The sequence below is a fragment of the Mirounga angustirostris genome, unplaced genomic scaffold, assembly GCF_029215605.1.
Source record: "Mirounga angustirostris isolate CCGP_5_RB_7025 unplaced genomic scaffold, mMirAng1.0.hap1 SCAF_8, whole genome shotgun sequence".
NCBI classification, from domain to species: domain Eukaryota; kingdom Metazoa; phylum Chordata; class Mammalia; order Carnivora; family Phocidae; genus Mirounga; species Mirounga angustirostris.
In genome coordinates, this window is record NW_026991716.1 from 38,948,155 (window position 1) to 38,974,612 (window position 26,458).

The following is a 26,458-nucleotide window of genomic DNA, read 5'->3' on the forward strand; positions in this document are numbered from 1 at the left end:
CTTGGTAAAGTTTTGGAAAAGTCAAGTTATATACTGATATCTGACTGTGCGGGGAGTCCGTGCCCCCAACCCCCTCATGTTGTTGAAGGATCAGCTGTGTACCAAATATAGTTTGAGTCTACTGTTTGCTCTTTTGTTCTCAAGGAGAATAGTTCTCTGTCTTTTTAGCATACCACATACCCTTTGACCGGCCAAAGGGTCTCTGAGAAGAAGCGTGGTTTGATAAACTCCTGTGTTTGGAACAGAAATATTAGCATAAGCTTAGTTGGCCAATGGTCAGGCATTGCCAAGATCTGTGTGAGCACCCCCACGTGAGGGGTTGGTGGGAACACCGTGGTTTTGAGGTCAGGGTCATAGTGTGAGCCCCCTGCAGAGACAGTTCGACCAAACTCTACTCCCACCATGGTGTACAAAGTATAAAACTGAAGAAAACACAGAACCACTGTCCTGCGAATAATAACGTTCCTGTAGATCTTATTTTCTTTGCACGCAAATAGCAATCATGATTAGGTTTCCTTCCATGGATCTCCACTGACACTGGCAATTTCTCTTTTAAAGCATTCTCCAGCAGTTACAGAGAGACCAAGCCCACGCTGTGACACCTGACAAAAGTCAGTTCCGATCACTGAGTGAGGCGGTGCAGAGGCTCCTCTCCTACCACGTGTGCCAGGGCTCCATGCCCACGGAGCAAGACCTGAAGAAAGGTAAACAGGCTGCCGCCCCAGAGCGCCCCTGTCACACCACGCACCCTCCTATGGATGCCCCACAGGAGAGCGAGAGCCCCGGGGCTCGCAGAGAGTAGTCGTGTTCGCGTTTTTCATCATAGACCTAACTCGTTCCCAATTTACTCAGTTTCCTGGTCCCTCTTTAGAAGACTTACTCTTCTCAATATTCGGTGAGGGGATACCCAAATGTCAGAGTATTTTATTGACCAATTCGGGGACACTGAACCCAAAGCACTGTTTGGACGGCTGGCTGCAGATGGATGGCCCTGAAGGCAGTGCTCTACACAGTGATTTCTCGTGTTTGGGCAGAATGCACCCCTTTAGCTGCTACCAGCAGTTTTATTTGTTTTGTTTTGTTTTTGCTACCAGCAGTTTTATGAATGAGATAGATACTTTAGCCCCCAAAAGCATTCTTCGAGCTCCAAAGTGAGTCTAGGGCATTGCTGTATGTCAAGAAACTGGCAAAAATGCTAAGGATAATAAGGGCCCCTTTATGCCCACTTGGAATTCTGCCCGTTCTGAGGCCTGGCCCAGCCACCCCTCCCAGCTGTGCCGCTTAGTTCTACCCTCCTTCCCCCCAGCCCGTTCCCAAGCCTGGGCTCCATCAGTTCCCCTCCGCTGCTTTCAGCCCTCCCGCAGCTGCCCCCGGCCGTGCTGACCTGGCTTCGGTCTCCAGTCCCCTGGGAGCTTCCCTGGGCGGTCCAGGGAGTAGGGTCCAGGTCCAGCATGACACAGGGATGCGAAGACTCGGAGTGACTAGAAAATGCAAAACCTTTGGAGACAGGCAGGCAAAGGATGGAGCCACAGCACTGTGACCTGCAAGATGTCATGAACTAGTTTGTGTCCTTACATAAAACCGGTCTGCCCAGCCCAGACTGTGGGACTTCCTTGTTCAATTGTTTCAGTTTTTCATACCATTGGAAGGGAGTGGAGGTTTGACCATCTAGACCAACAGATCCTTCTCTGTTCATTGATATTTATTGCATGTCTGTGCTATATGGTTTTCTTTTATAGGTGATGTTAAAAGTATTCTGGTTTTGGCCTCCTAATTAAAGTTAAAATAAGCTAGCATTGGGATGAGTTGCCCAGTCACCTAACAGTGGACAGTGAGGGAAAGTGCAGAAACACGTTTAAACAAGGAAAGCTAACCTAAGAAGAGAAGACTGTCACAGGCAAGACATGTTTGAGTAATGGAAGAGTAATGCATTTCAGTCCTGAGAAAGAAAAAGACCTAGTGAGTGATTTGCACTCTCTTACCATTTTCTCTCTCTCTCTCTCTTTTTTTAAAGTCGACAATGAATTTGAAACAGTTGCCACTCAGCTCCTAAAAAGGACCCAAGCTATGCTTAACAAATACAGATGCCTGCTTCTAGAAGATGCCATGGTAAAATTCATGCTACCAAGCATATTTGTTTTTTAAAACCCCACAGGTCACAGCTAGTAATTCAGAGAGAAAACTTCAGGGAATTACATTCTCCCAACATAATCTCAAAGGCACAGATAGTGAAGATTGTAGAAAACCTGACTGGTACTCCTGACACTTGGCATTCGCTGCACTTGACATGTTCGCTCACACCTAATGCGTGCTCTGGTTCTCCTGGTTCCAAGTGAGGAAACCAGGACTTTGGTTAAGTAATTTGCCTAATATCCTGTATCAGTTTGGAGAGCAATTAGCAAAGCTAGGGGACAGACCAGGACTGTCTGAGACCCCAGCCCCCATTGCGCACTCCGATGCTGTCACCTGCCTCTCACCAGCCCAGAAGTGCGGGGAAGATGGTTCAGAGTAACGTCTGAAAAGGCCAGGTGATGACAAACGTTAAAATTAGCTTTATCTTGTTTTAAACTGAGTGATCATTAACATGCCATAAAGTTCATGCATGATGTAAAAATGTACAACTTGATGGTTTTTAGTATGTTCATAAGGTTGTGCAACCATCAACCACTGTCTAATTCCAGAACGGTTTCATCACTCCAAACAGAAACTAAACTTAGTTTTAAAGCACTGGTTAATTAGAGACAGAAGCTACTTCAGGAAATGATAGGAAGACTAAACCTATTCTGAGATTTTAGAAGCAATTCTGAAATCTTACAGGCTTTCACCTATAAATTGGCCTCTTACAAGCAGTTTCCAATTTAAGTTCAACTTTGAAATGTACCTTGGGAGCTTAGTTGAATTATATTACATACATATACAATACAGTATAAAATGTGTGTGTGTGTGTGTGTGTTAAATACATATATATTTACCTATTTATATTTACTTAAAATTATGCCTCCAAAATTTGGAATAGTTGTTCTTACATTGCCAGCCATTTCGGAAAAAAAAATGCTGAGATATCAAAAAGACTTAACTCTTACCACTTTTGAGGAAAGGACCACTTATTTCCTCAAGTTATCTTATCTCTGCTATGAATTTTCATGTTAAATAAGACTCACAAATATAATTTAAGCTTCGATACTGTAGAGCAAAAAATAATTTTAAGGAAAGCCTTACTAAAAAACACACTGAAAGTATAGTAGAATATGAAGAAACATGTCATCCTAATGAAAAGATTTCTAACATACTGTTAAGCAGAAGGGGGAAATAAGACAGAACAGTGTGTACAGTTGCTACCATTTGCGTGCAGAAATAAACCAAGAAGAACGTCAGTGCATGCGTGTGCATAAAATCACTCTGCAAGAGTTGATTCAACTGCTAGACAGGTGCCTGCAGAGACAGGCAGAGGAAGCAAAGAAGGCAGGCTTAGTTTTCACATCCTCTCTAGAAATCAGTGTAAATCACCTTTTCCCCAAAAATACAGTTTTAAAAAATGCATCCCTACGTGACAAGGATAAATGGGACTAAATGGGACGATACTAGAACCTAGACACCAAATTTTCAGGTCCGGTTGGTTCGTTTGTTTCAAAGATGCAGTGGGATGTTTGCACTTTGTTAAAAGGCATCTGAAATGACCAGACTCTCGTTTTCAGCGGATCAACCCCTCTGCTGAAATGGTGATGATCGACAGGATGTTCAACCAGGAGGAAAGAGCTTCTCTGTCCCGAGACAAGCGTCTGGCACTTGTAGATCCTGGTAAGAAATGTCAGAGGAAGAGTACAGGAGAGGTGCTGCCAGGGTTCCGGGCCGTGGGCCTGTGGGGAGTCTCTCTGAACCACCGCTGGGTATGAAACCTGAAGGTACAGAATGCATTCTGGGGAGAAAAAACCCAGAGTAAGAGCAGTGCGTGAATACTGTGAGAAGGTCCATAGTCTAGAAAATCCAAGCTGGAATTCCACATTCGTTATGTGATTGTGTTTCCCCATTATAAACGTAAACTTCTCATTCTTTCTCTATTTCTTGAGAACTAAATTATTTTTTTTTAAGATTTTATTTATTTATTTGATAGAGAGAGAGAGACAGCAGGAGAGGGAACACAAGCAGGGGGAGTGGAAGCAGGAGAAGCAGGCTTCTGGCTGAGCAGGAGCCCGATGTGGGGCTCGATCCCAGGACCCTGGGATCATGACCTGAGCCAAAGGCAGCCGCTTAACGACTGAGCCACCCAGGCGCCCAATGACTGAGCCACCCAGGCGCCCCTAGAGAACTAAATTAAGTCAGAAGCCTTCCCAGAAGCATTTAAGCCTCAGCAAATTATCAAGTTATCTTACCATGTGCAAGGCATCGTTAGGGGCCCTGCCTGCAAGCTCGTAAATTAAGATGCTCCAGTAAGTACCTTTCTTTCACCCCGCAGTTTCCCACCGACTGCACTGAAGGGCAGGAAGAAATTTTCCTCCGGCCAAGGTTTTTCTAGCTGGACAAATTAAATTTACATGAGACATATTAACAGGAGAGAAAAATGTTTTATTACATGTGTACAGAGGCCCAGTAATGAAACTGAAACCAAAGAATGACCAAGGCAGGCAGTTTTTATACTTTTTAGACAAAGAGGCAATAAATCTATGAGGAATTGACAGGATAAAGAAGACTTAACTCTGGGAGCTTCAGTTAGTAAGGAATTCTAAACAGAATTTGGGCTGGAGTAGTAAATTAGTGAAAAGTAACAAGTACTGTTTCTACGCCTTCTGGGCCCTGAATTCCCTAGTTCTGGTGATAAGGATGTCCCTCTATCTCCTGGTACAGGGAGGGTACTTTTCATGTGGGAGATTTATTTCCTGCTCTCAGGGGGGACAGAGGAGGGTCTAAGTGTCCTTCTTGCAACGTCTGGGTTTTTGTTTGTTTTCGTGCTGTTGTGTTTTTTTGAGAGAGAGAGAGAGAGAGCGTGCGCGCATGTGCCTGGGGAGGGGCGGTGGGCAGAGGAGAAAGAATCCTAAGCAGGCTCCATGTTCAGGGTGCCCCAACACATTCTGCCTTTTAAAAATGAATCCTCAGGGTACCTGGGTGGCTCAGTTGGTTGAGCATCTGCCTTCGGCTTGGGTCGTGATCTCGTGGTCCTGGGGTGGTCCTGGGATGGAGTCCTGAATCAGGCTTCCTGCTCAGTGGGGAGTCTGCTTCTCTCTCTCACTCTTCCTCTGTGTGCTCTCCCTCTCTCTCTTTCTCTCTCAAATAAATAAAATATTTTTAAAATAAATTAAAAATAAATTAAAATTAAAAAATAAAAATAAAACTGAATCCTCCTGGGGCGCCTGAATGGCTCAGATTGAACCCCGTGTAGGGCTCCCCACTCAGCAGGGAGTCTGCTTCTCCCTCTCCTTCTCCCAGTGTCCCTCCCACCACTTATGCTGTCTCTCAAATAAATAAATAAAATATTTTTAAAAATAAAAATAGAGACGGCTGGGTGGCTCAGTCAGCTAAGCATCTGCTTTTGGCTCAGGTCATGATCCCGGGGTCCTGGGATCAAGCCCTGCATGGGGCTCCCTGCTCAGTGGGGAGCCTGCTTCTCCCTCTGACCCTCCCCCTGCTCGTGCTTTCTCTCTCTCTCTCTCTCAAATAAATAAATAAATAAATAAATAAATAAATAAATAAATAAATAAATAAATATCTTTAAAAAAAAATCCTCCTTGGGATGCCTGAGTGGCTCAGTCCATTGAGCGTCTGCCTTCAGCTAGGGTCATGATCCCAGGGTCCTGGGATGGAGCCCCGCATTGGGCTCCTTGCTCAGCGGGGAGCCTGCTTTTCCCTCTGCCTGCCGTTCCCCCTGCTCGTGCTCTCTCTCTCTAACAAATAAATAACTAAAAAAAACTTTAAAAAAAAATCCTCCTTTTTTCTGGCCTCTAAAATTTTTTTAAATCAAATAACATTATAACAATTCGTGGAGTATAAATTTTACCCATACTTGCACCATCCTATAAACGAAAAGTTTTTATTTCTCCCAGTTTTCTTCCAGTTCTGGTTCCCATTTGCATACATCATTTATGTATACTTATAATCATATGCTAGATATGATTTTGTTCTAATTTTCTTCCATTTAACACATCTGAAGTTCTTATCATTTTCTAGTCTTCAAAATAATAATTTTTAGGGCGCCTGAGTGGCTCAGTTGGTTAAGCGACTGCCTTCGGCTCAGGTCATGATCCTGGAGTCCCTGGATCGAGTCCCGCATCGGGCTCCCTGCTCGGCAGGGAGTCTGCTTCTCCCTCTGACCCTCCCGACCCTCCCCCCTCTCATGCTCTCTCTCTGTCTCTCTCTCTCAAATAAATAAATAAAATCTTTAAAAAAAAAAATAATAATAATAATAATAATAATTTTTAATACATTAATTTGAGAATTTAGCTAAACTATTCCCCTAGGGATGCCTGGGTGGCTCATTCGGTTAAGCGTCTGCCTTCAGCTCAGGTCATGATCCCAGGGTTCTGGGATCGAGTCCTGCGTCGGGCTCCTTGCTCAGCGGGGAGCCTGCTTCTCCCTCTGCCTGCTCATGCTTTCTCTCCCTCTCCCTCTCTCTGACAAATAAATAAATAAATCTTTAATAAAATAAATAAATAAATAAATAAAAGGGGCTCCTGGCTGGCTCAGTCGTTGAGCGTCTGCCTTTGGCTCAGGTCATGGTCCCAGGGTCCTGGGATGGAGCCCCGCATTGGGCTCCCTGCTCAGCAGGAAGCCTGCTTCTCCCTCTCCCACTCCCCCTGCTTGTGTTCCCTCTCTCGCTGTCTCTCTCTGTCAAATGGATAAATAAAATCTTTTAAAAAATTTTTTTAATTTAAAAAAAAAATAAACCATCCCCCTACTGTTAGACTTTTATTTTCCAGTGGCTTTATTTCCATTCCCCTAACTCCTTTTCTGATTCTTGATAAATATCAAGATTCTGCCTTATGTTTCGTGTGGCTCATGAAATCCCTAAAAAGAATAAATGGTCCTTACACTTGGTCTAAAGGGAGAGTCTGAAAGAAATGCTATGTAGCTAGGAGAATCCACAACTCTTTCCAAAAAGGAAGAGAATGATGTAGGATATATTTCTGTCCCTTTTTCCTAGACCCTGCAATCTCCTATTGCCTTATGATGAATTGGGCGTATGGATAAAGCCTCATACATTGTCACAGCTCCCCAGACATGAGTGTCCCGAGGACACGGATGTGCTTCATCCCCCTGTGTATTGTGCCCGCACAGCCGGTGTTTGTGGGATGGAGTCTTCTTTTTAGATGTCAAGGCTGTGTCCCCTACATCTCACATTTTGTGATTTGGTGAAGGAATTGACATTTTGGTTTTACAGATGTCTTCAAAGCCCTGTTTCACCTTTTCTGCCCTTCTGTAACAGCAGGCTGCCTCTGTGCCCTCCACCTCTCAAATCCCCCTAACATTTCTCTTGCCATCCTGGGCTCCTCAAGCCTGGCACAGTGCAGGGCTCACTCACAGACCCGGTTACTCCACACGCCATTGTCCTTCCAAGAGATATCATTTGACCATTTGTTTTGTGCCCCTGGCGAAGTGCAGCTTTATAACGCCTGGTCCCCTCACACGTTCTACCGGGACCGAAGTGCCATCACCCAAAGACAAGCAGTCGTGTCTACTCCCACCCCCGCCCTAAAGCCTCATTCCCGGGCCCTCTGCTCCAAGGGAGAAACCAGGCTGATACCAGCATCAAATTCCTGTTTTCAGACTGTTTCAAAGCAGCCACTGATAAAAGACTAGCTAAAGATAACACTAAGAGGGGCGCCTGGCTGGCTCAGTCGGTAGAGCATGCAACTCTTGATCTCAGGGTTGTGGGTTCAAGCCCCAGGGTTGTGGGTTCAAGCCCCAAGTGTAGCCAATACTTAAATAAATAAGTAAATAAACTTAAAAAAAAAAAAAGAACACCAAGAGAACAAGACAAAGCAGAGCTTTTGGCCCATCTGGTGTTCCCATGTGTCACCAAGCAGCTACCTTGTCAAAGATGTTAAGCTTCGCGTCTGGAAGCCCCGGCTACTGTCATAGGAAGCCCCCTCAAGCGTTGTGCACCCCCCCTCCCCCGCACGTTCCTGGACATGAAAGACTGGCTCACTGGGCTGGGCTTGCATCTGACCAACTGAGGGGTCTGTTGTAGAGCCCCCCCCCCCGCCCCCCACGTTCACGCAGTGTTCTTTTTGTTCCCATTTCCAGAGGGTTTTCAGGCTGATTTCTGTTGTTCCTTCAAACTTGATAAAGCTGCTCACGAGACGCAGTTTGGCCGGAGTGACCAGCACGGCAGTAAAGCAACCAGCTCTTTCCACCTGACGGCCAAGGCCCAGAGCCGAGACCGAGCCAGACCAGGCATGGCGGAATCCACGAATCATGACCAGTTTCATCTAGTGCCTAATCACATCGTGGTCTCCGCAGAAGGAAACATTTCTAAAAAAACTGAATGCCTCGGCAGAGCGGTGAAGTTCGACAAGGCAGGCTTAGCTCAGTACCGCAGTGCGTCCGAAGAGAAAAGCAGCCGGCGGGAGTCGGTGAAGGCCAGCGAGTGCCCTCCCGGCCCCGAAGGGCCCCGGAAAACCTCATCCCGACTGGACCACGGTTCTGACAGCAAACTCTCCAGTATCCTAGGGGATTCTCATTTGGAGATGACATGTAACAATTCCTTCCCGGACAAAACTCTGAGGAATTCTCCAAAGAATGAAGTTTTACACACAGACATCATGAAAGGGTCGGGCGAACCCCAGCCAGATCTCCAGCTCACCAAGAGTTTAGAAACAACGTTTAAGAACATCTTGGAACTGAAAAAGGCCGGGCGGCAGCCCCAGAGTGACCCCACGGTTAGCGGCTCTGTTGAGTTGGATTTCCCCAACTTTTCTCCAATGGCTTCGCAGGAAAACTGCCTGGAAAAGTTCATCCCGGACCACAGTGAAGGCATTGTAGAAACGGACTCCATTTTAGAAGCAGCTGTAAATAGTATCCTAGAGTGTTAATAGCCTCAGCCCTTCCCCGCCCCGACCCCGAGACCCCGTCCCCGAGACCCCGTCCCCGAGACCCTGCCCCAAGACCCCGCCCCGGACAAGTTACATTCTTTCCTGGCAAAAGCAAGCGGAAGTGGTCTCCTGTCTCCAGCCTGCTTGATCTGTCATCACAGGTTGTCCTTTCTGATCTCGATCCCATTCTTTGTTTCAGAGCAATACTCGTCGTGGTTACAGGGAGATCCCTTCGCGAAACGAATCCTTGTTAGAAAGCAGTCTGATAGGCCCGACACAGTTCAAGTGTTACGAAAGTGCTTAATAGTCATTTCTGTGTTTGTTTACTTGTTTTAATTTTTCAAAACAAAACACCGTAACTCGCTGAGATCACAGTACACTTGGCCCTGGGTAAAATTCTGACAATCAGAAGTCATTTGAAAAGAACAGACTTATTAAAGGAAATCAAACAGGACTGATAGAAGCTACTTTTTAAAGAATAGCCCAGCGCATCTCCAAATGTTGCCGTTTGGGGTCTGTTGTCCTTGTCGCTGGGAGGGCAGACCGCCGGGTCTTGCCCCCTCAGGCCCTCTCTGAGCTGCTCTGCCAGGGACGCCGCAAGGAAGCCCCCCCCCCCCCCCAGGCTGCCAGTAGAGCACAAGCAGGGCATTTGCAGGGTTTCCTTGCTCATCGTTCAAGTGCTTTTCTGACGTTCCCGGAGCAAAGCCTCACGCTTTCCGGCCGCTGCGCGTTAAGTTTCATCTAGGGAATGCTCTGTTCTTAGTTGCAACAGCATGACTTGAGATCATTTCATCAGGCTAAATAAAGGAAAACGGAAGCCAGTTAAGTGGCACAGTGTACAGGGGAGGCCGGGATAGAGCCTTGAGGAATATAATATGTATATATGTAAAAGCATATATATGTGAACTATTGAGAAAAAAAAAAAAAAAAACAAGCGTTTTCGCATTTCCTAATTGGGTATAGTCAACATATGCTGTATGCTTTTGTCTGTTGCTGGGTTTCTTTTCATTTAACCTCCCTGGCCCCTCTCCCACAAATAGCCAAGCATCTAAAGCACTTTCGTTCGAAAACTGTGTTGTCATTTTTCAGTTTAAACTTTAAGGGGACTTTGGCCTTGTTTATGCTTCTCGTCTGAGAACAGTAGTCACCCCCCCACACACACCCCCTGGCAGCAATCATTACCAAAACACAGACAAACCAAAGTAACCAGCCAGCCCCCCCACTGAAAGAAAAGATCTAAGACACGGGAGTCCCACTTGAGAGCCAAAGGACATGCCCTGTCATGGTCTGTGTGTGGCCCGTGTTCATATTAGTGAACATGACTTACTGCTTTATTTATTTATATTTCTTTTCAGGGAGCTTTCCCCGTTTTCTCCTTCTTTGTGCCCCAGGTCATCCCACCTCTGCTGTTCCCTTCATCCTCAGTGTCATTGTAACCAGCCGGTCTCTCCCATCATTGGGAAGGCGATGTAACGGTATTTCATACGTGCCCTCCCCCATGTGTGTGTGCGTGTACCTGAGCTGTTCGGATCCAGAGGTCACTCTGGTGACAGCGTGGACACACCCAGTCTTCCTCCCACTTCCTGCACGCGCACTCTCATTTCTTCGGTTGATCTCTCTGGGCTTTAGAGGTGCACCCACTGCTCTCACACGGTGCCAGCATCTGTTTCTGGCTGTTTCCAGAACGGGGATGACCCCCATTGTCATCATGTTGGGCGCTTCTTCTAGAGATTGGCCTGCGATGGAAAGGAAGGCTTCTGATTATTGGAAAACACAACAGAAGACCCAGACTCCTCCTGTCCCTCTCTGTCCCTACACTGTCCTTGAAGGAACCCCCTCAGACAGCCAGTCTTCTTAAAAGCAAAGTACCTTCTCCCTACCCTCACCCCCACCCCGGCCAATAGAACTTGGAAAATCTGGGCCATTTTAGGGTTCCCATTTTTTCCTTATTTGTGCCAATGTCCAAGTTGCAGATTTCCCCTTTTTCCTGTATTGTAACATATTAGAAGGATAAGTTGGTATTGCCAGTTGGAACTTTCTGTTTGGGCAGCCCTGGGGTAACACCCTGCCCTGAACCCCATGATTCATAGGCTCTTCTCTTAGGACTCATGCTCCCCTCATTCCTAGCAAGACTTAAAGATGGTCCCTCTTAATCAAATTCTTCTCATTGTGGAACTCTCTACCTGGAAACCTTCACGTAGGCTACTAATTAATTATGCCAATCAGTGGAATTCTTAAAAGATAAACTTCATGTACATTTGTCACCTCCCTTTCTTCCCTATCCTGCCCTGCTACCCCAGCCCCCGCCTTTCTAAATACCATCTCAAAGGGTCTTTCAAGCCCTAACACTTGTCTAGCAAACGGAGAGCCTAATTCACCAAAATGAAACTTGTAAATTTTTGTGTCCTTGTATGTAAGTTTACTTTCTATGGAGGAAAGATTCTAGATAATGACAAATGAAGATTACGAAAATGTATTTTACTCCTGTGATTATAGATTATGCGCACATGGGTCCTAACTCGCATGTCGAGCCCCCTCTGGCGAAGGGTAAGAGAGCTCCACCTTGGACGGCCAACTTTCAGTTGTTCAGGTTCATTAGTCAAGGTTAAGTTTTAGAACTACTTGTACTCAGTAACAAAAATCATCTTCTTTTTTTTTTTTTCCTGTTGTTGTTGTGGAAAAGTGTGCATTTGTTATTAAGCATTTGATTTTCTGTGTCCTTAAATACTGCCTAAAGATAAAGCAAATTTTAAACTGGCAATTACGAAAAAGAACTATTTTAGCTCTGAAGAATTTAGTAGATTTTGTTAGATTAGGGAGGCCTTACAGACTGACTTGACTTATAGAGGACGCGTCACTCACTGTCAGTGTGGTGTGGGCTTTATTTGCTTAAATACCTTCATTTGTATAGTATGTCTCACTTGAAATTGCTTTGTATACATTTTGTAAAAATATTTATAAAATGTTTTGTAAAAAAAAAGTATAACAAATTGCAGTTTATTTTGTTATGTTGGATAAATACTGTTAAAAGAAACCAGTCAGTAACTATATTGTTAATCCATGGTTAGGAAATGTTTAGTTGGAGATTACGAAATGAAACAACCATTGCAATACAGCCAAAGATTTGGGAAAATGTGCAACTGTGATTGTCTTGATTTTGCAAATAGGAATGGCTCTTTCTCCAGAAGAAAAGGGTAAGTAAGTGTTCAGTGGGAGTTCAACTGAAATAGATTTACCATTCCCAAACAGGAACCTAAACTAGTGAGGGGATAGGATTGTAATTGATCGGCCTTTCCAAATGGTTTCCAACTCAACAGGGTTGGTCGGTGAGAAAGTTTAGTCATGTACATCTCTGGCCTCCATCCCTACTCTTGTCACGTGGGTCCTTAACTGAGGAAGGAAAAATGGGGTCATTTGAGAAGTTACATAAATGAGCCTCAATCTGCAGGAGGTTTTCTTCAATCATATTTCTTTTGTTTCAGTGAAGGACAAGAAGGCTAAGGGATAGGGCCGGAAAACTATTTTACGTAAGACTTATGCCAGAATTAACATGTTTCTCTCTGGATTCACACATTTGATCCACTGAGAAATACCTCTGTAACCTTAGCTGTAAAGTCAGCCCCCTGAGGCCCTTCTGAGTTCTTGCCCTCACAAGTGGGACTCTGCCCAAATTGTTAGGGAAACCACCATAGGGTGAAATGTATTTCTCGGGGTGAAGGTAGAAGGCTCCTTAAATTTTTCTTTGGGGCCTAGGATTCACACTTAATTCCTTATGGTTTAATTTTGCCGCCTTCACGTGCGCACGCGTGCGTGCGCACACACACACACACACCCTTAAAGCAGTAGTAGTTAGGAAATCAAGATTCTGCGGTAATCAATATATATACAAGAAGTTGTTCTCCTAGAACTAACAGCAGTCAGAATCATTACTGCTAGAATAGTTGCATCACTCAATGCATCCCTTAATGTCTTCTGCAGTGTTGCCCTGATATCAAGATTCTCTTGCTAAGGACAAATATGTGCCCAACATGACATTCCTTCCCCTCCCCCTTCAGGCCATTTGCAATGGGAGTGCCCCATGAATGAAGAAGGCAGGATGATCTGGCTGCTTGATTAGGATCTGTCTCTGTTCCCCAGGGGAATGCCCAGAGGGAAGACCAGGCATCTTCTCTAAGGACGGTTAAAGCCTTCAATCCTGTGTATGGGGGCTGGGTTCTAGGAAGGGGGCCAGTGGATTATTTGGGGGCAAAGAGAAAAGAAAGAAACCACAGTCTGGGGGCACTGAAACAGCACTGCTCAGGCAAGACTCTGGCCGTGCTGTCCCCCCAGGGGCTAGCCGGTTTCACGCTCTGACTCTGCTTTAGCCTTGTGTATGTTCTCTGAGACACAGGCAGGGCTCCTGGGTATCCACTTGCAGGTGGAGAGCATCAGCCACCATACGTTGCTTGAGCAGTTGACAGGCACTGGGCTGGGCACTGGGGATACATGGATAATTCAGGTCTGACCTACTCTCAAGGAGCTTGCAACCTAGAGAGGAAACAAGCACACAAATAATTGCATTACATTTGGGAATTGACTGGAGTTCAGGAGAGAAGAAACTAGGGCTAAAATTCTTTCCAGCCTACCACTTCAGTAGAGTTGCAGTGTATATTCCAATGTCCTGCTTCTTTTTTTTTTTTTTAATTTTATTTTTTAAAGATTTTATTTGTTTATTTGAGACAGAGAGAATGAGAGACAGAGAGCATGAGAGGGAGGAGGGTCAGAGGGAGAAGCAGACCCCCCGCTGAGCAGGGAGCCCGATGCGGGACTCGATCCCGGGACTCCAGGATCATGACCTGAGCCGAAGGCAGTCGCTTAACCAACTGAGCCACCCAGGCGCCCCACTGTCCTGCTTCTTGGTACACCCTGAGTTACATCTGAGAAAAAGGTATTGTGCTTTGTGCAGGAATAAAGGTAAAGGCACTTTGTAATCATAGGGTTAAATATGTGGAGAACTCTGGTTCACACAAATGGGAGGAGCACCTTTGTAGTCTAAAGTGGATTCTGTAATATGGATAGCCTGGGTCTGTGTTGCTGCCCATAAAAGGCCCTGAAGCCCTAATCTACATTTCCCATGGGCATGTGCTGGAGCCTGGCCTTTGAACACACTTGCAAAGGCAAGAAGATCCTCAGGGGAAAAAAAAAAAAATCACTTCTGTGAAGGTCGGGGGAGGCAGTACAACAGGGTGGGCAGAAAGTGCCTTTGGCAGCAGAACCTAGAAATGGGTTCTAGGACCTTGTCTAACACGTAGAGATCTCAGCGTAAGTTCCTCTCAGCCTCAACTTCTTTGCCTATAAACTAGGAAGATTTGTCCTGGCCCTCTAACTCCTTACGGTGTAAAATGAGGTGTTACTGAAGAAGTGGGAAAGGTGGAAGAAGCGAAGTGCCATTATCCCTGAAATAATTCAGGGGCGGTTTGGGTTTTTCTGTTTTGCCTTTGGTCATACCTCCTGCACACTGTCTGCTTCCTACTCTAGGTTTCCTGGGTCCAGCCTGGCCCCTCAAAAGTGGCTGCCCTTCACAGGTTCTCTCCTTTTTCCTTCACACGTTTGCCCCCTTATGCTTGTCTTTCATCAGGATCAAAAGCTGTTGGCCACGTTGTCTCCCCCAACTCTAGGCTCATCTGGCTGCTTTCACACTAATCTCTTTCCCACCTGATTCCTGGTAACCCCATGTCACTCGCTGAGGAAGCAACAAGGAAAACTTGAAACAAAACAAAGTCAACTTCAAGAAGGCTCATTATCCAAGAGGTCTGGGACCGATGGGAAATTGCAGATGGAACCCCCTTTTGGGTGCTGTGGGTGTGGTGGTTTTGCCTCACTGAGAAAGCACTGCTCAATTTATCTCCTAAATGATTCCAAATAATGCCAAAGTGCAGACAGTACAGAAGTAACTTGTTGTGGAATATGCTAGGAAAGGAACCCTGGAGTCAGGCCAGAGAGCCACAGAATGTCCTGAAAGGACTCTTAAAAAAAGAGTCTAGTGGTTTCTAAAACAGGCAAATCAAAATAATAAACAAAAACAGGCAAATCAAAATAATAAACAGGCAAATCACAAGAATATAATTACCTAGACAGTTTTTTCTTTTTTCTTTTTAATTTTCTTATTTGAGAGAGAGAGCAAGAGAGCACAAGCAGGGGGAATGGCAGAGGGAGAGGGAGAAGCAGTCTCCCCGCTGAGCAGGGAGCCGGATGCAGGGCTCCATCCCGGGACCCTGAGATCATGACCTGAGCCAAAGGCAGATGCTTAACCGACTGAACCACCCAGGCACCCGGACAGTTTTTTTCTTAAACCAATACACACGGGATAAATGAAAAACATAGCACAAAATGTAAGTCTTCCTAATTCAGGCCCCACTCCCATTTCCCAAAAATAACCCCCATCAACACTTTCTTGTATATACTTCCAAAATTGTTACATATAAATACATCTATAGCCAAAAAACAAAAACCACAAAACAACCAGGGACCACTCTTTTACACCCTATTCTGTATCTTGCTTTTTCAAATGTAACCAAGTATCATGGAGTATTATAGCCTGGTTGCAAGCAACAGAAAATGATCTGCTTGGTTGACCAGCATAATGGAGTTTTATAGAAAAGGTAAGGATTGAAGGGAAGATTGAAGAACCACTAGGTTTGAAAAAGACAGGAACAAGGAAACTTCGTAGGTCTTCGTAGGTAGAAATTCTTAAAAGTCTTGCCCCAAACCTCCAATGTTTCTTCCATCGTCACCCTGCTCAAGATTCAAAACCCAGAGGGGAGAAGTTTTTTGTTTTTTTAAGATTATTTATTTATTTGAGAGAGAGAGGGGGGGAGAAACAGCTTGAACAGGGGGAAGAGCACAGGGAGAGGGAGAGAATCTCCAGCAGGCTCCCCGATGAGTGTGGAGCCCGACGTGGGGCTCAATCCCACGACCCTGAGATCATACCTGAGCCAAAACCAATAGACAAGTCAGACGTTAAAATGACTGAGCTACCCAGGCGCCCCCACACCCAGAGGAGAGAAGTTTATAGCATCTCATGCCCCCTCCCACTGGAGAGATGGAAGGAGTTGAAAAGATCTTCCAGAGACCCCTTCAACTTATGTATTGGGAGGACAAACATTTAGATTTGATAACCCTACTCCACTCCAATAATGTACATGATGAAGGAGAGACCAGTCTACAAGAGAAATAGGATACTGTTAGGAAATGGAAATGGAGATCAGCAGGCCAAAAAATAAATACCATTAAGATTTCAGGACGTGAAAACCTACCTCATTGCATATAATTGCATTGTCTTCCATAATTTATTTAACCATGCCCTCGTGATGGACAACTAAAGCAGTCAAGAAAAAAGAAGCCTATGACAACAGGCTAAAAGAATAAGATTCTCGGGGCACCTGGGTGGTTCAGGCGGTTAAGCATCCGACTCTTGGTTTCAGCTCAGGTCATGATCTCAGGGTGGTAAGATCAAGCCTGTGTGGGGCTCTGCGCTCAGCAGGGAGTCTGCTTAAGAGTCTCTGCCTCTCCCTCTCCCCCTTCCCCTGCTCTCTCTCCCTCTCTCTAAAATAAATAAAATCTTTAAAAAAAAAAAAAAAAAGAGGGGCACCTGGGTGGCTCAGTCAGTTGGGCATTTGACTCTTGATTTCAGCCCAGGTCTTGATTGCAGGGTTGTGGGATTGAGCCCCGTGTGTGGCTCCGCCCTCAGTGCAGAGTCAGCTTGTTCTTCTCCCTCTGCTCCGCCCCCTGCTCTTGCACACGCACTTTCTCTCTCTCTAAAATAAATAAATAAAGGGAGCCTGGGTGGCTCAGTTGGTTAAGCGACTGCCTTCGGCTCAGGTCATGATCCTGGAGTCCCTGGATGGAGTCCTGCATCGGGCTCCCTGCTCCGCAGGGAGTCTGCTTCTCCCTCTGACCCTCCCTGCTCTCATGTGCTCTCTCTCATTCTCTCTCTCAAATAAATAAATATTTTAAAAAATAAATAAATAAAATGAATAAATAAAATCTTAAAAAAAAAATTCTTGAGGCTGTAAACGACCATTCCTCATTCTCACTCACTATCCTCACTTTGAAATAAAAAGTCTTGTATCTTGCCTAGTGCTGGAGCATATGGTCAATGCTCAGTAAACAACATGTATTCAGTTAGTGAATAATTTGGGGTTGAAGAGGTCTCAATGTCTTTTCCTCTGGATCTTTGTAGAATGATGGCTTGGGCACTGAGAATAAGTACTCTCCTAGCACCATCTGCTGGCATTGGAAAACCTTTCCTGAATCATGGCCTCCAAGTCTCTTTCGGCCCGTATTGTTAATAGCCCTGAAATTCTTGGGGGGAAAAAAATAGCCCTGAAACTCCTCCTCTTCTTAATACCTTCAGTACCGCAGAACTTACCTTTTATCTGTACATAGATACAGTTACAAAACAGTGACTTATTTTTGTTCCTTGTTTACTAAGAACTGTTTTACACTTTGGTGATCCTTGTTTTTGCCTTTTTACAAAGTCAGACACATGTGAGACACTGAGTGAGTGAGAAGGAGCCTCACACCAGTCTTTGACTCCAAAGACTGTTGTCCTTTGACGTTTATTCATCAGGTAATGAGCTCTGTGTATGTCACTATCTTTCTGGTTGGACTAGTTACATAGCACATACCGATATGATGCTTTGAGCTTATTTTTAAAAGCCCCTGTAGGTGCCCACTACTGTGACAGGAGCTGTAGAAGACAAAGAAGTATGAGATAAGTTCCCTGCCTTCGGAGCACCCAATCTAATCAGGGAAGCAGTAAGTCAAACAGCACAGGATAAAGTCTGTGGTGATGCCTGTAAGTGCCCAGTGCCGAGTAATGACACTGGAATACATACTGTGCTATATATATATGGCACTAGACATCCAAAGCCTGGAGACATTTTTGTTTGTCACATCTGGGGTGGGGGTGTTACTGGCATGTAGTTGATAGAAGCCTAGGATGATGCTAAACATATCACGATGCACAGGACGGCCCCCCCTAATAAAGAATCATCTGGCCCCAAAAAGCCAATAGCGCTGCGATTGAGAAACCTGCGCTAGACCTTTAGCAACTGCCATGAGGGAGGCAGGCATGGTCCCTGCCCTCCTAGTATCATGAAGAAATGTTAAAAATATAATAATACTGTGTTGAAGGAATTCAAAGAAAGGAAAGAGACTACTCTAGAGTCTTGTTAAAGTACAATCCACAGACCTGAAACAGGGCATCACTTTGAAGCATGCTAAAAAAGCGGAATATCACCCCCCACCCCCAACCCCCCACTGAATGAAAATCTGCATTTTTAACAAGACCCTCAGGTGTCTACTATGCGTATTAGTGCTGGAGACAGCGCTGCACTGGCAGGTTTCCAGAAGACAGGACGTGGGTTATTTTTCATTGTTTTATGAAGCAGGAAAGAAGGAAGCAAATTCCAGGTGGTGAGAGCTACATGAGGGAAGATTCTGAGATGGCGACGGGGAATTTCTGGTTTTCGATCCAGCACTAATAACTAACATAGTGTTGCCTGCTTACAGTCAGACATTGTGCTTTATACGAAATATTCCACACAGAACTCGTAACACTATTGGGCAGGTCCATTTTAGGGGTAAAGCAAACCAAGGTACAGCGGGGTTAAATAACTTGCTCCGGGACCCACTGACCGAGCCGGGCTGATGGAATCGAAGCTGCATTCTCTCCCACCCGAAGTCCTCCACAAACACCTCCACCCACACGTGAGAGCCAAGGTCGAGGCCCCAGCTCTCTCCACCCAGCGAAAAGCCAATCACACCAGCCAGTCTTCTTCCCGCACTCGCGCCGCGGAAGGGAAGCCGGAAGAGCGGCGCGCCCTCCACACCGGAAGTCGTAGGCGCAACGTGGGAAGCGTCTTCATAAGCCCCGCCACCGGCGTTAAACGAATACAGCGTAAAGGAAGGGGGCGGGATTTTGAGAATGACGCAGACCCTCAAGTGCTTGAAGGCAGTGCGAAGAACGTTTTGTGCCTTGGCAGGAATCTGTGTTAGCGAGACCGCAGCCGTTCACTGCAGCTCGCTGGGCGCTGGCTGTCGGGGAGGTACACCGGGAGCTAGACGACACATCTCTATGGTCAAGTAAACATAGAGCGGGCCTCTCTTCCCCCACGTGGTGGGCCTGCGCATGAGCAGTAGCCGCAGCTTCGGAAACATGGCGGAGGAAGAGTGAGTGTTTGGGCTTTGACTCTCTGGAGTGGGGTCTTGAGCATCTGGTGCCATCCACAGTGTGTACTCCTCAGCGGCGGGAAATCGGCTACTTGTGGACTGAAGGAAGAGACTAGAAAAGACTCCAGGTTACAGAGGGTGGGATGAGGAGGAGGGAGCCAGCCGTAGGGTTCGGGCTGACGGTCAGACGGAGGGAGCCGCCGTCAAGTTCGGGTTACCCCGAGCGGCGAAGAGTGCGTTTCTGGCGGCGGGTTGAAGAGTGCCAGACTTGGGTTCGCTCAGCCTGACTTAAGTATTGCTCCTGCCGATGGGACTGCACCCGTCCCAACCCGACGGAGTTTTACTGGAATCCCGTAGCTGCTAGTGTCTTTAAAAGGCTGTGGCGGTAAACGCTCCATGGAGGCATACGAGGGCCAGTGGCCAAGGGGTTCATGACTTCTTACTGCTTTAGGAAAGGGTGAATGTTAAGGGGTCCATTTTGAGGACTGGAGTCAGAAACCACAGGTTTCAGGGAAGTCTTTCTTTAGGAATTTGAAGAGAGTGATGTTTCTCAGGCCCAGAGATGGATTAGAAATTCATTGAGATTTGTTTTTTAAACATATAGCTGATTGCACTTCTCTCTATCAGGCAAAGAAAAAAGATCCCATTGGTTCCAGAAAATCTCCTGAAAAAGAGGAAGGCTTATCAGGCCCTTAAAGCCACTCAAGCAAAGCAGGCACTTTTGGACAAGAGGGAGGTAATGATGGGGAACCAAGAGAAGGGAATTAGAATGTGTATTTGGTGAGTTATATCTAACGTGTTGAACTAGATTTGGTATTGACAGTCCTTTCCCCATAGATTCTAACAGGTATACGGTTCATGTCTTCCTTTAACAGGTATTTATAAAACACTTTGTGCAGGGAAGATACTGGAGTGGAGTTTGTTAAGGAAAAAGTGGAGTAGAGATTGTACTATTTATTTAGGTTCATACCAAGTGATTTGATAGACCACACATGCTTGTGTACCTGGAAGAATACATATATATATATATATATATATATATTTTTTTTTTTTTTTAACATGCCAGACAATTTTTGCTATTTGCTAAACGTTTTTGGAAAATACATTATTTTGGAGTCAGGAAAATGAAACAAGCTCATGCTTATTCTGTACTTTATGATGCTTAACTCAATGTTAGGTTCCATAAACGTGTTGGTAAATGTTGACTAACAGCATGGAAACTAACTTGTTTATTCATCAGAGGCTTTTTCTAGTGGTTTCTGAGTTTTCACAACTCCACCTTTATTTGGGTGTCTCATTTTTCCCTTATATAGGAGATGTGCTTCCGTTTGCGGAACACAGTGGGAAATACACTCAGTTGATAGTGACTAATGAATTACTATTGTAGAAATAAAAAATAGAGGCACAAAAATGGTGACAATGGTCTGCCTTCTCTGTAGCAGAAGAAAGGAAAACAGCTCAAGTTCAAGCGACTGGAATGGTTTCTACATGACTCCTGGCGGCAGCAACGTGACAGGGTGCGCCTCAGACGACTAGAAGTGAAACCTCGTGGCCTGGAAGTGCCAGATAAACATTCCTTGGCCTTTGTTGTCCGCATCCAAAGGTGGGGAGCTTGCTAGATTCCATAGGCTGGAGCAGACTATTGATTCAGCTTTAGACCCTTTCTAGGGAGATGAACTGCAATAGGCTTTAAGCCACTAAGGCAAGTTGTGCTGGGAATTCAGGGTTGAGCACAACATAGTTTTCTTTTTTCTTTTTTTTTTTTTTTAAGATTTTATGTATTTATTTGACAGCGAGAGAGGGAACACAAGCAGGGGGAGTGGGAGAGGGAGAAGCAGGCTTCCCGCCGAGCAGGGAGCCCGACGCAGGGCTCGATCCCAGGACCCTGGGTTCATGACCTGAGCCGAAGGCAGACGCTTAACGACTGAGCCACCCAGGCGCCCCCACAACATAGTATTCATCTTTAAGGTTAAGGGGACTGACGTTAGGCAGACAGACATGAAAATATACCCAGTGCTATGAGGGTCGTCTCCTGCTGGGGCTATACTGGTTCAGGACACTCTCTAAAGAGGAACTGGAAGCTGAGACCTGCACACATGGAAGGAATTCACGAGTGTTAGGGGAAGGCTTTCCAGGCAGAGATGCAGAAAGTCCTGAATTGGGAGAACCAAGGAGTCTTTTTTGTTTTCTTTTTTTAAGATTTTATTTATTTACTTATTTATTTGACAGAGAGAGACAGCATGAGCAGGGGAGAGGGGTAGAGGGAGAAGCAGACTCCCTCCCCCACTAAGCAGACAGCCCTACACGGGGCTCAGTCTCAGGACTCTGGGATCATGACCTGAATCCAAGGCAGACGCTTTATGACTGAGCCACCCAGGCGCCCCTCAAGGAGTCTGTCTAGGAACTGAACCAAGGTCAAGTAGATGGAGCATATTCAGTGCTGGAGAGAGTTCATAAAGCTTTTTCCTCATTTAGTTGTATTTTACCAGGTCTATCTGCATATACAGCCGCCTCTTCCTATTTCCTGTAGCCAGTCACCCAAACCAGAAACCTGTGGGCTTTAAATATTTTTGAGCCCTCATTATTAACCTTCCTACCACTTACCGTAATTTCTTTCCTGGACTAGCGCATTAGCTTCCTAACTGGGTTTCCCTGCCTTTGGTGTCACACTTTCAGATCTGTCCTATATGCTCTTCTCAGTGATTGTCAGAAAGAAAGCGGATTGTGTCTCCTTTACCTAAAATCTTTTGGGCTTAGTGCCCACAGGAGCAAGTGCAGCTTCTTTTGCTTGATATGCACAGACCCGCACCCACACTCCCCCACCCCACCCCCCCACACACAGAATCAGGGCCCATGTCTGTGTTCCTGTAGCGTCAGGCATTGCTCCACATCGTGTGAGAGTGATCTGTGTATATACAGCTGCCACCTGCTGACCTGACACTGTCCGTGTCTTGCTCTCTGGCCGCCTTGTAGTGGCAGACATTTCGTAGGTGCTTGCTGGACTGACATAAAGTGGACAAAGCCTGACTTCCCTGCTGTTCATTTCAGGATTAATGGGGTGAGTTCACTGGTGCAGAGGACCATGGCAAGGCTTCGCCTGAAGAAGATTTTCAGTGGTGTTTTTTTCAGAGTGACCCCCCAGACCATAAAAACGCTGCGTGTAGTGGAACCTTACGTGACCTGGGGGTGAGTAAGGTTTGTGTGGGTGTGGATTCGTATTAGATTGTATTTGAGCACGGTGAGAACATTAGGATGCACAGGGTGCTGTTCTCCAAGGTAACGAGCTTGTGTTGCTGTATGTTGAAGAAACATTTTGTTGTGACCGCAGTCACCAGAAATCGGCTGCCAGCCGTGGAACCTTGGACCACGGGGCAGGTGGAGCAGGAGGTGTCCATGCTGCTGCTCACGTACCACGAACAGTACCCTGAAGGGCTCGTTCGCTCGCAGGCTGAGGCTGAGTAAGGGGTAGAAGAGAAATTAATTCTCAGAGTCTTGAAGCAGAGCTAGGGGCTGTGCTTGTGTAAGAGGAGTGTTCCTTCAAACGGGAAAACCCAGCAGAGGCCGGGATTTAATTTCAGACTCTGGCACCATCTTGGGTAGAGGGTCATATTAGGTCAGAGTCCTGAACTGTAAACCAGCCCTTGTTTTATTTTTGCCTGGAAAAGTAAAATTCTTTTTTGCATGGTGAATGTTTATAGCCGTACATTGTAATTTCTAATTACATAGGGCCACTCTGGTTTTCTACCCCCTTCTTCACTTGTGTACTTCCAAGCATCCCGGCTGCAGTGTGATTGGTAGGAGATTCCTTGGTGGGAAGAAGGGGTAATGGGAGAATCTCTCCTCAGGCAGGCCGCGGGACTGAGTGGCCAGTGTCATGCAGTGTGCCAGGGGCTAATAAGGCTGTACCTCATTCGGTCTCACATAGATTTCCAAATCTGAAGTCTGTCCGGGAGCTCATCTTGAAACGTGGACAAGCCAAGGTCAAGAATAAAACCATCCCTTTGACGGACAACACAGTGATTGAGGAGCACCTGGGTGAGTGTTGCCCCTTAGGGGTCAGTTGGGGCAGAAAGCAAGGATCTCTGGTGGTCTTGATGTGGGATCTAGGTCGTATTCTTCTTCTTGGGGTCCCTAGAACCTACCAGAGTGCCCAGCTCTGGCATGTAAGAGCCTCATAGTTTATACTGGGCCAAATGTTGAATGAAGGAATCTGTACCCTTACGTTTCCCAGGGAAGTATGGTGTTATTTGCTTGGAAGACCTCATTCATGAAATCGCCTTTCCGGGGAAGAATTTCCAGGAGATCTCTGCATTCTTACGTCCTTTCCATCTCTCAGTGGCCCGTCATGCTACCAAGAATAGAGTGGGCTTCCTCAAGGAAGTGGGCTTACCTGGCTATCGAGGTGAACGCATCAATCAGCTCATTCGGCAGCTGAATTAAACCCAGGTGAGGCTGGAAACTGCCCTGGGGCTGACTTTTGATGGGCCATGCCTTGCCATTCGTTTTGCATTTATCAGTATCTGAGAGTAGCTCTGGCATTGTGCGGGAGAGGGGAGACGGGTAGCTACAGGTCCAACAGAAATGTGCTTAGGACAGTGAATGCCTGGTTAGGACATGGGGCTGTGTGTATTCCAACAGTTACAGGCTAGAAAATGTTGAGTAGCAAAAAAATCCATAGTGCTGTGGTCATTTACCTAGAAATGGGGAGAGAATGTTAAAAACCAATTTCAAAAAGGACGTGAAGATCTAAACCATTTATTTGTTGAAAGTATCTTAACTTTTTGAAATTGCTTATTATTACTCTGAAGTGCCACCTTTCATTAAACTTCTATTCATGAACTTTTTCTTCCTCAGAATATCTGAAAGCACAGCGCATTGGTGGCATGTGTTTTGTCTTTTGGAATGGTTACCGGTATCTTCGAAGAAGATTATTTTCTCTTGTATCTTCAGAAACTAGAGAGAGGGTCAAGGAAAAGATGATGATGCTCCTGGCAAGCACTTGTCATCACAGCCCAGTTCCAAGGGAAAGTTCCAGTGTGTTTTCCACATTAGCTGCCCCTACCTCCTCTGAAGTCAGCGGAGGACTCCTGCCACGGAAGAGGGAGTCCTGCTGTGTCGCATCGTCTATCTTGGGGTTTAAAGTTGGTGAACGAATACCCAAGCATGAATACAAGACAGCAGTGGACCAAGTGCAGGGACGTACTTAAACCTGGGGGCTCCAGGGGCCTTGTTTTGGAAGGAACTTGAAATATAATTACAAAGAAGAGCACAAAAACAGTGCTCAGTTGTCTCTGCCGTGAGTCCATGTTCTCACTCTTCAGTGACAGCTTTGCAAGTTCTCAGACTTGGCTGGCGCTGATGTGTATCTGGTGGCTTCCTTAGCCTAGCCTGCGATTGGCTTAGTCCTTTTCTTGAGCTCGGGATCTTAACTTACTCTTGGGTCTGTGAGAAGGGAAGGACCCTTTTCCCAGGAAAATACACTCAAATTTTTGCTTGGAAGTTTCTCTGTTCATAGGCTTTTCTTAGGGACTCATGTACCTTATGTGAGGAAGTCCTGCACTACCTGGATTGGTCACCTGGGCCCTGACCTTGTTAGTCTCCTCTGGTCCCTTATCCTTTGGAAGACCAAAGTTTACCAAGATAGCTTTTTCCCTTGGAGCCAATTGGGTGTTTCCTGTTAGGAACGGAGTGGTAGATTCCTGAGTCCCCGGTACCATCTGGGAAATGCCCACCATTTATTTCTGCTGGGCTTCAGGATGGGATTTTCTTGGTTTGGCATGGATGAAATTAGTACTGTTAGGTCTTTTTAGGCTCCACGAAGGCTTAATTGGACCCTCTCCTCGCATAGTCTGTCCTCCGAAAGTATTGCTGTCTGCCCCACTGGTAACAATGTTAGTAGACCAACACTGGGGCTTCCAGGGACCTGAGACCTAAAAAGGGATCTGATCCTGCTTGTGTTTATCATCTGTGCCCCCGTCCTAGGTGGGCCTTCCTCTGCTCCTGTCACTATGTTGCCTCAGTTGCCATCTGAGTAGTTGGTGAGGATGTGCCAGGTACAGGTTAAGACTTGAAAACATGCTTAACCGTTGTGCGCCCTGCTCCCTTCAGCTCAGCTCTGCGGCACTTCTGGCTCATGGGGCCCTCAAACATAGCTGTGAGGTCGAGTTAGAAGTAGAACAACGCCTTACAACGTGCCAGGTTGGGGGGTAATTAATCAGGTTTGGTTGGCTTAAGAGTTCACCTGCCAGGAATAGATGTTAGAGCTTACACTTAAACTTTAAAGCATTGTGAAATCGAATTACTTGAAAATGACGTTATCAGAAAGCCATGGGAAAAGAGCATTTGTGAGTGCCTAAGCCCAGGGTTTCTATTGTGGATCTGTTTTATACTAAATACAGGAATAATGTTCCCATTCTTGCCTGCAGAATGGGGCTATCTAGGCTAACCTGTGTGCCTAACTCAACACAGTTGTTCAAAGGATTAAGCAAAAGAACAGTTTTTAACTTAGAATTTAATGGAAATAAATAAGTTATAAAAATTAATGTTCTGCTTTATCGTGTACTATGGTGCACCATTCCCTAAACAAGTTGTGGACTTTCACCATTTCTGGGAAAAACGAGTTCTTATCGTATGATCTGTAGATGTGTATTTATGTGAATTGTTCATGGCCATCAATGTATATTCCTGTCAACACATACCATATGTATGTGGAAAACAGAAACCTCACTTTCGGGAAGCAAGAGTAGGGGCAATGAGCCACGTGGCCTATTTAAAGAGACAAACTTAAGGGGCGCCTGGGTGGCTTAGTTGGTTAAGCGACTGCCTTCTATTCAGGTCATGATCCTGGGGTCCTGGGATAGCCCCACATCGGGCTCCCTGCTCCGCGGGAAGCCTGCTTCTCCCTCTCCCACTCCCCCTGCTTGTGTTCCCCCTCAGGCTGTCTCCCTCTCTCTCTGTCAATTAAATAAATAAATAAAATCTTAAAAAAAAAAATAGAGACAAACTTAAAGTGGTTGTAGGAGCTTTTCCTCTGTTCTAAAACTTAAAGCCTGACCCAACTAGTTCCCAGAGATTTTGTTGTTGGCTTTTTTAATGCTTTGGGATTTTCCTGGTTTAATGGGACTCTGAAGTCATTCTGGGGCCCAGTGTAATCATCAAACTGTGTATGATTAGCTGCTGACCTGGAGAGTGGCTAAAATCAACACCACTTTGGACCCCAA

General features: G+C 45.8%; 2 protein-coding genes across 7 annotated transcripts in view; both read left to right on the forward strand.

Annotated features, from left to right (window-relative positions):
* BICRAL (BICRA like chromatin remodeling complex associated protein) overlaps positions 1–19,239 on the forward strand; it is an 84,831-nt gene extending 65,592 nt beyond the window's left edge. For all 5 annotated transcript variants that reach the window (XM_064597613.1, XM_045869915.3, XM_054506460.2 and 2 more), the window contains 4 exons: positions 559–704; positions 2,015–2,109; positions 3,696–3,798; positions 8,236–19,239. In XM_064597613.1, the coding sequence (XP_064453683.1) occupies positions 559–704; positions 2,015–2,109; positions 3,696–3,798; positions 8,236–9,023 (1,132 nt within the window). In that variant the 3' untranslated portion in view covers positions 9,024–19,239. The remainder of the gene's footprint in view (positions 1–558; positions 705–2,014; positions 2,110–3,695; positions 3,799–8,235) is intronic.
* Positions 18,989–25,780, forward strand: RPL7L1 (ribosomal protein L7 like 1). Of its 2 annotated transcripts, none has more exons than XM_045869919.3 (7): positions 18,989–19,238; positions 19,866–19,974; positions 20,678–20,841; positions 22,287–22,424; positions 23,164–23,273; positions 23,470–23,684; positions 24,093–25,780. In XM_045869919.3, exons 1-6 carry the CDS (start codon positions 19,198–19,200, stop codon positions 23,676–23,678), a joined length of 771 nt encoding a protein of 256 aa, XP_045725875.1. In that variant the 5' UTR covers positions 18,989–19,197; the 3' UTR covers positions 23,679–23,684; positions 24,093–25,780. The 2 variants fall into 2 exon arrangements, with proteins under 2 accessions (XP_045725875.1, XP_054362437.1); XM_054506462.2 differs by having other exon boundaries at positions 19,031–19,238; positions 20,681–20,841.
* The last annotated feature ends 678 nt before the right edge of the window (positions 25,781–26,458 follow it).

Excerpts from the sequence above, each read along its gene's own strand:
- RPL7L1 (XM_045869919.3), top strand. The coding sequence starts at position 19,198 with ATGAGCAGTAGCCGCAGCTTCGGAAACATGGCGGAGGAAGA. Across the intron at positions 19,239-19,865 it reads GGAAACATGGCGGAGGAAGA|GCAAAGAAAAAAGATCCCAT; the intron begins GTGAGTGTTTGG and ends TCTCTCTATCAG. Across the intron at positions 22,425-23,163 it reads GAACCTTACGTGACCTGGGG|ATTTCCAAATCTGAAGTCTG; the intron begins GTGAGTAAGGTT and ends GGTCTCACATAG.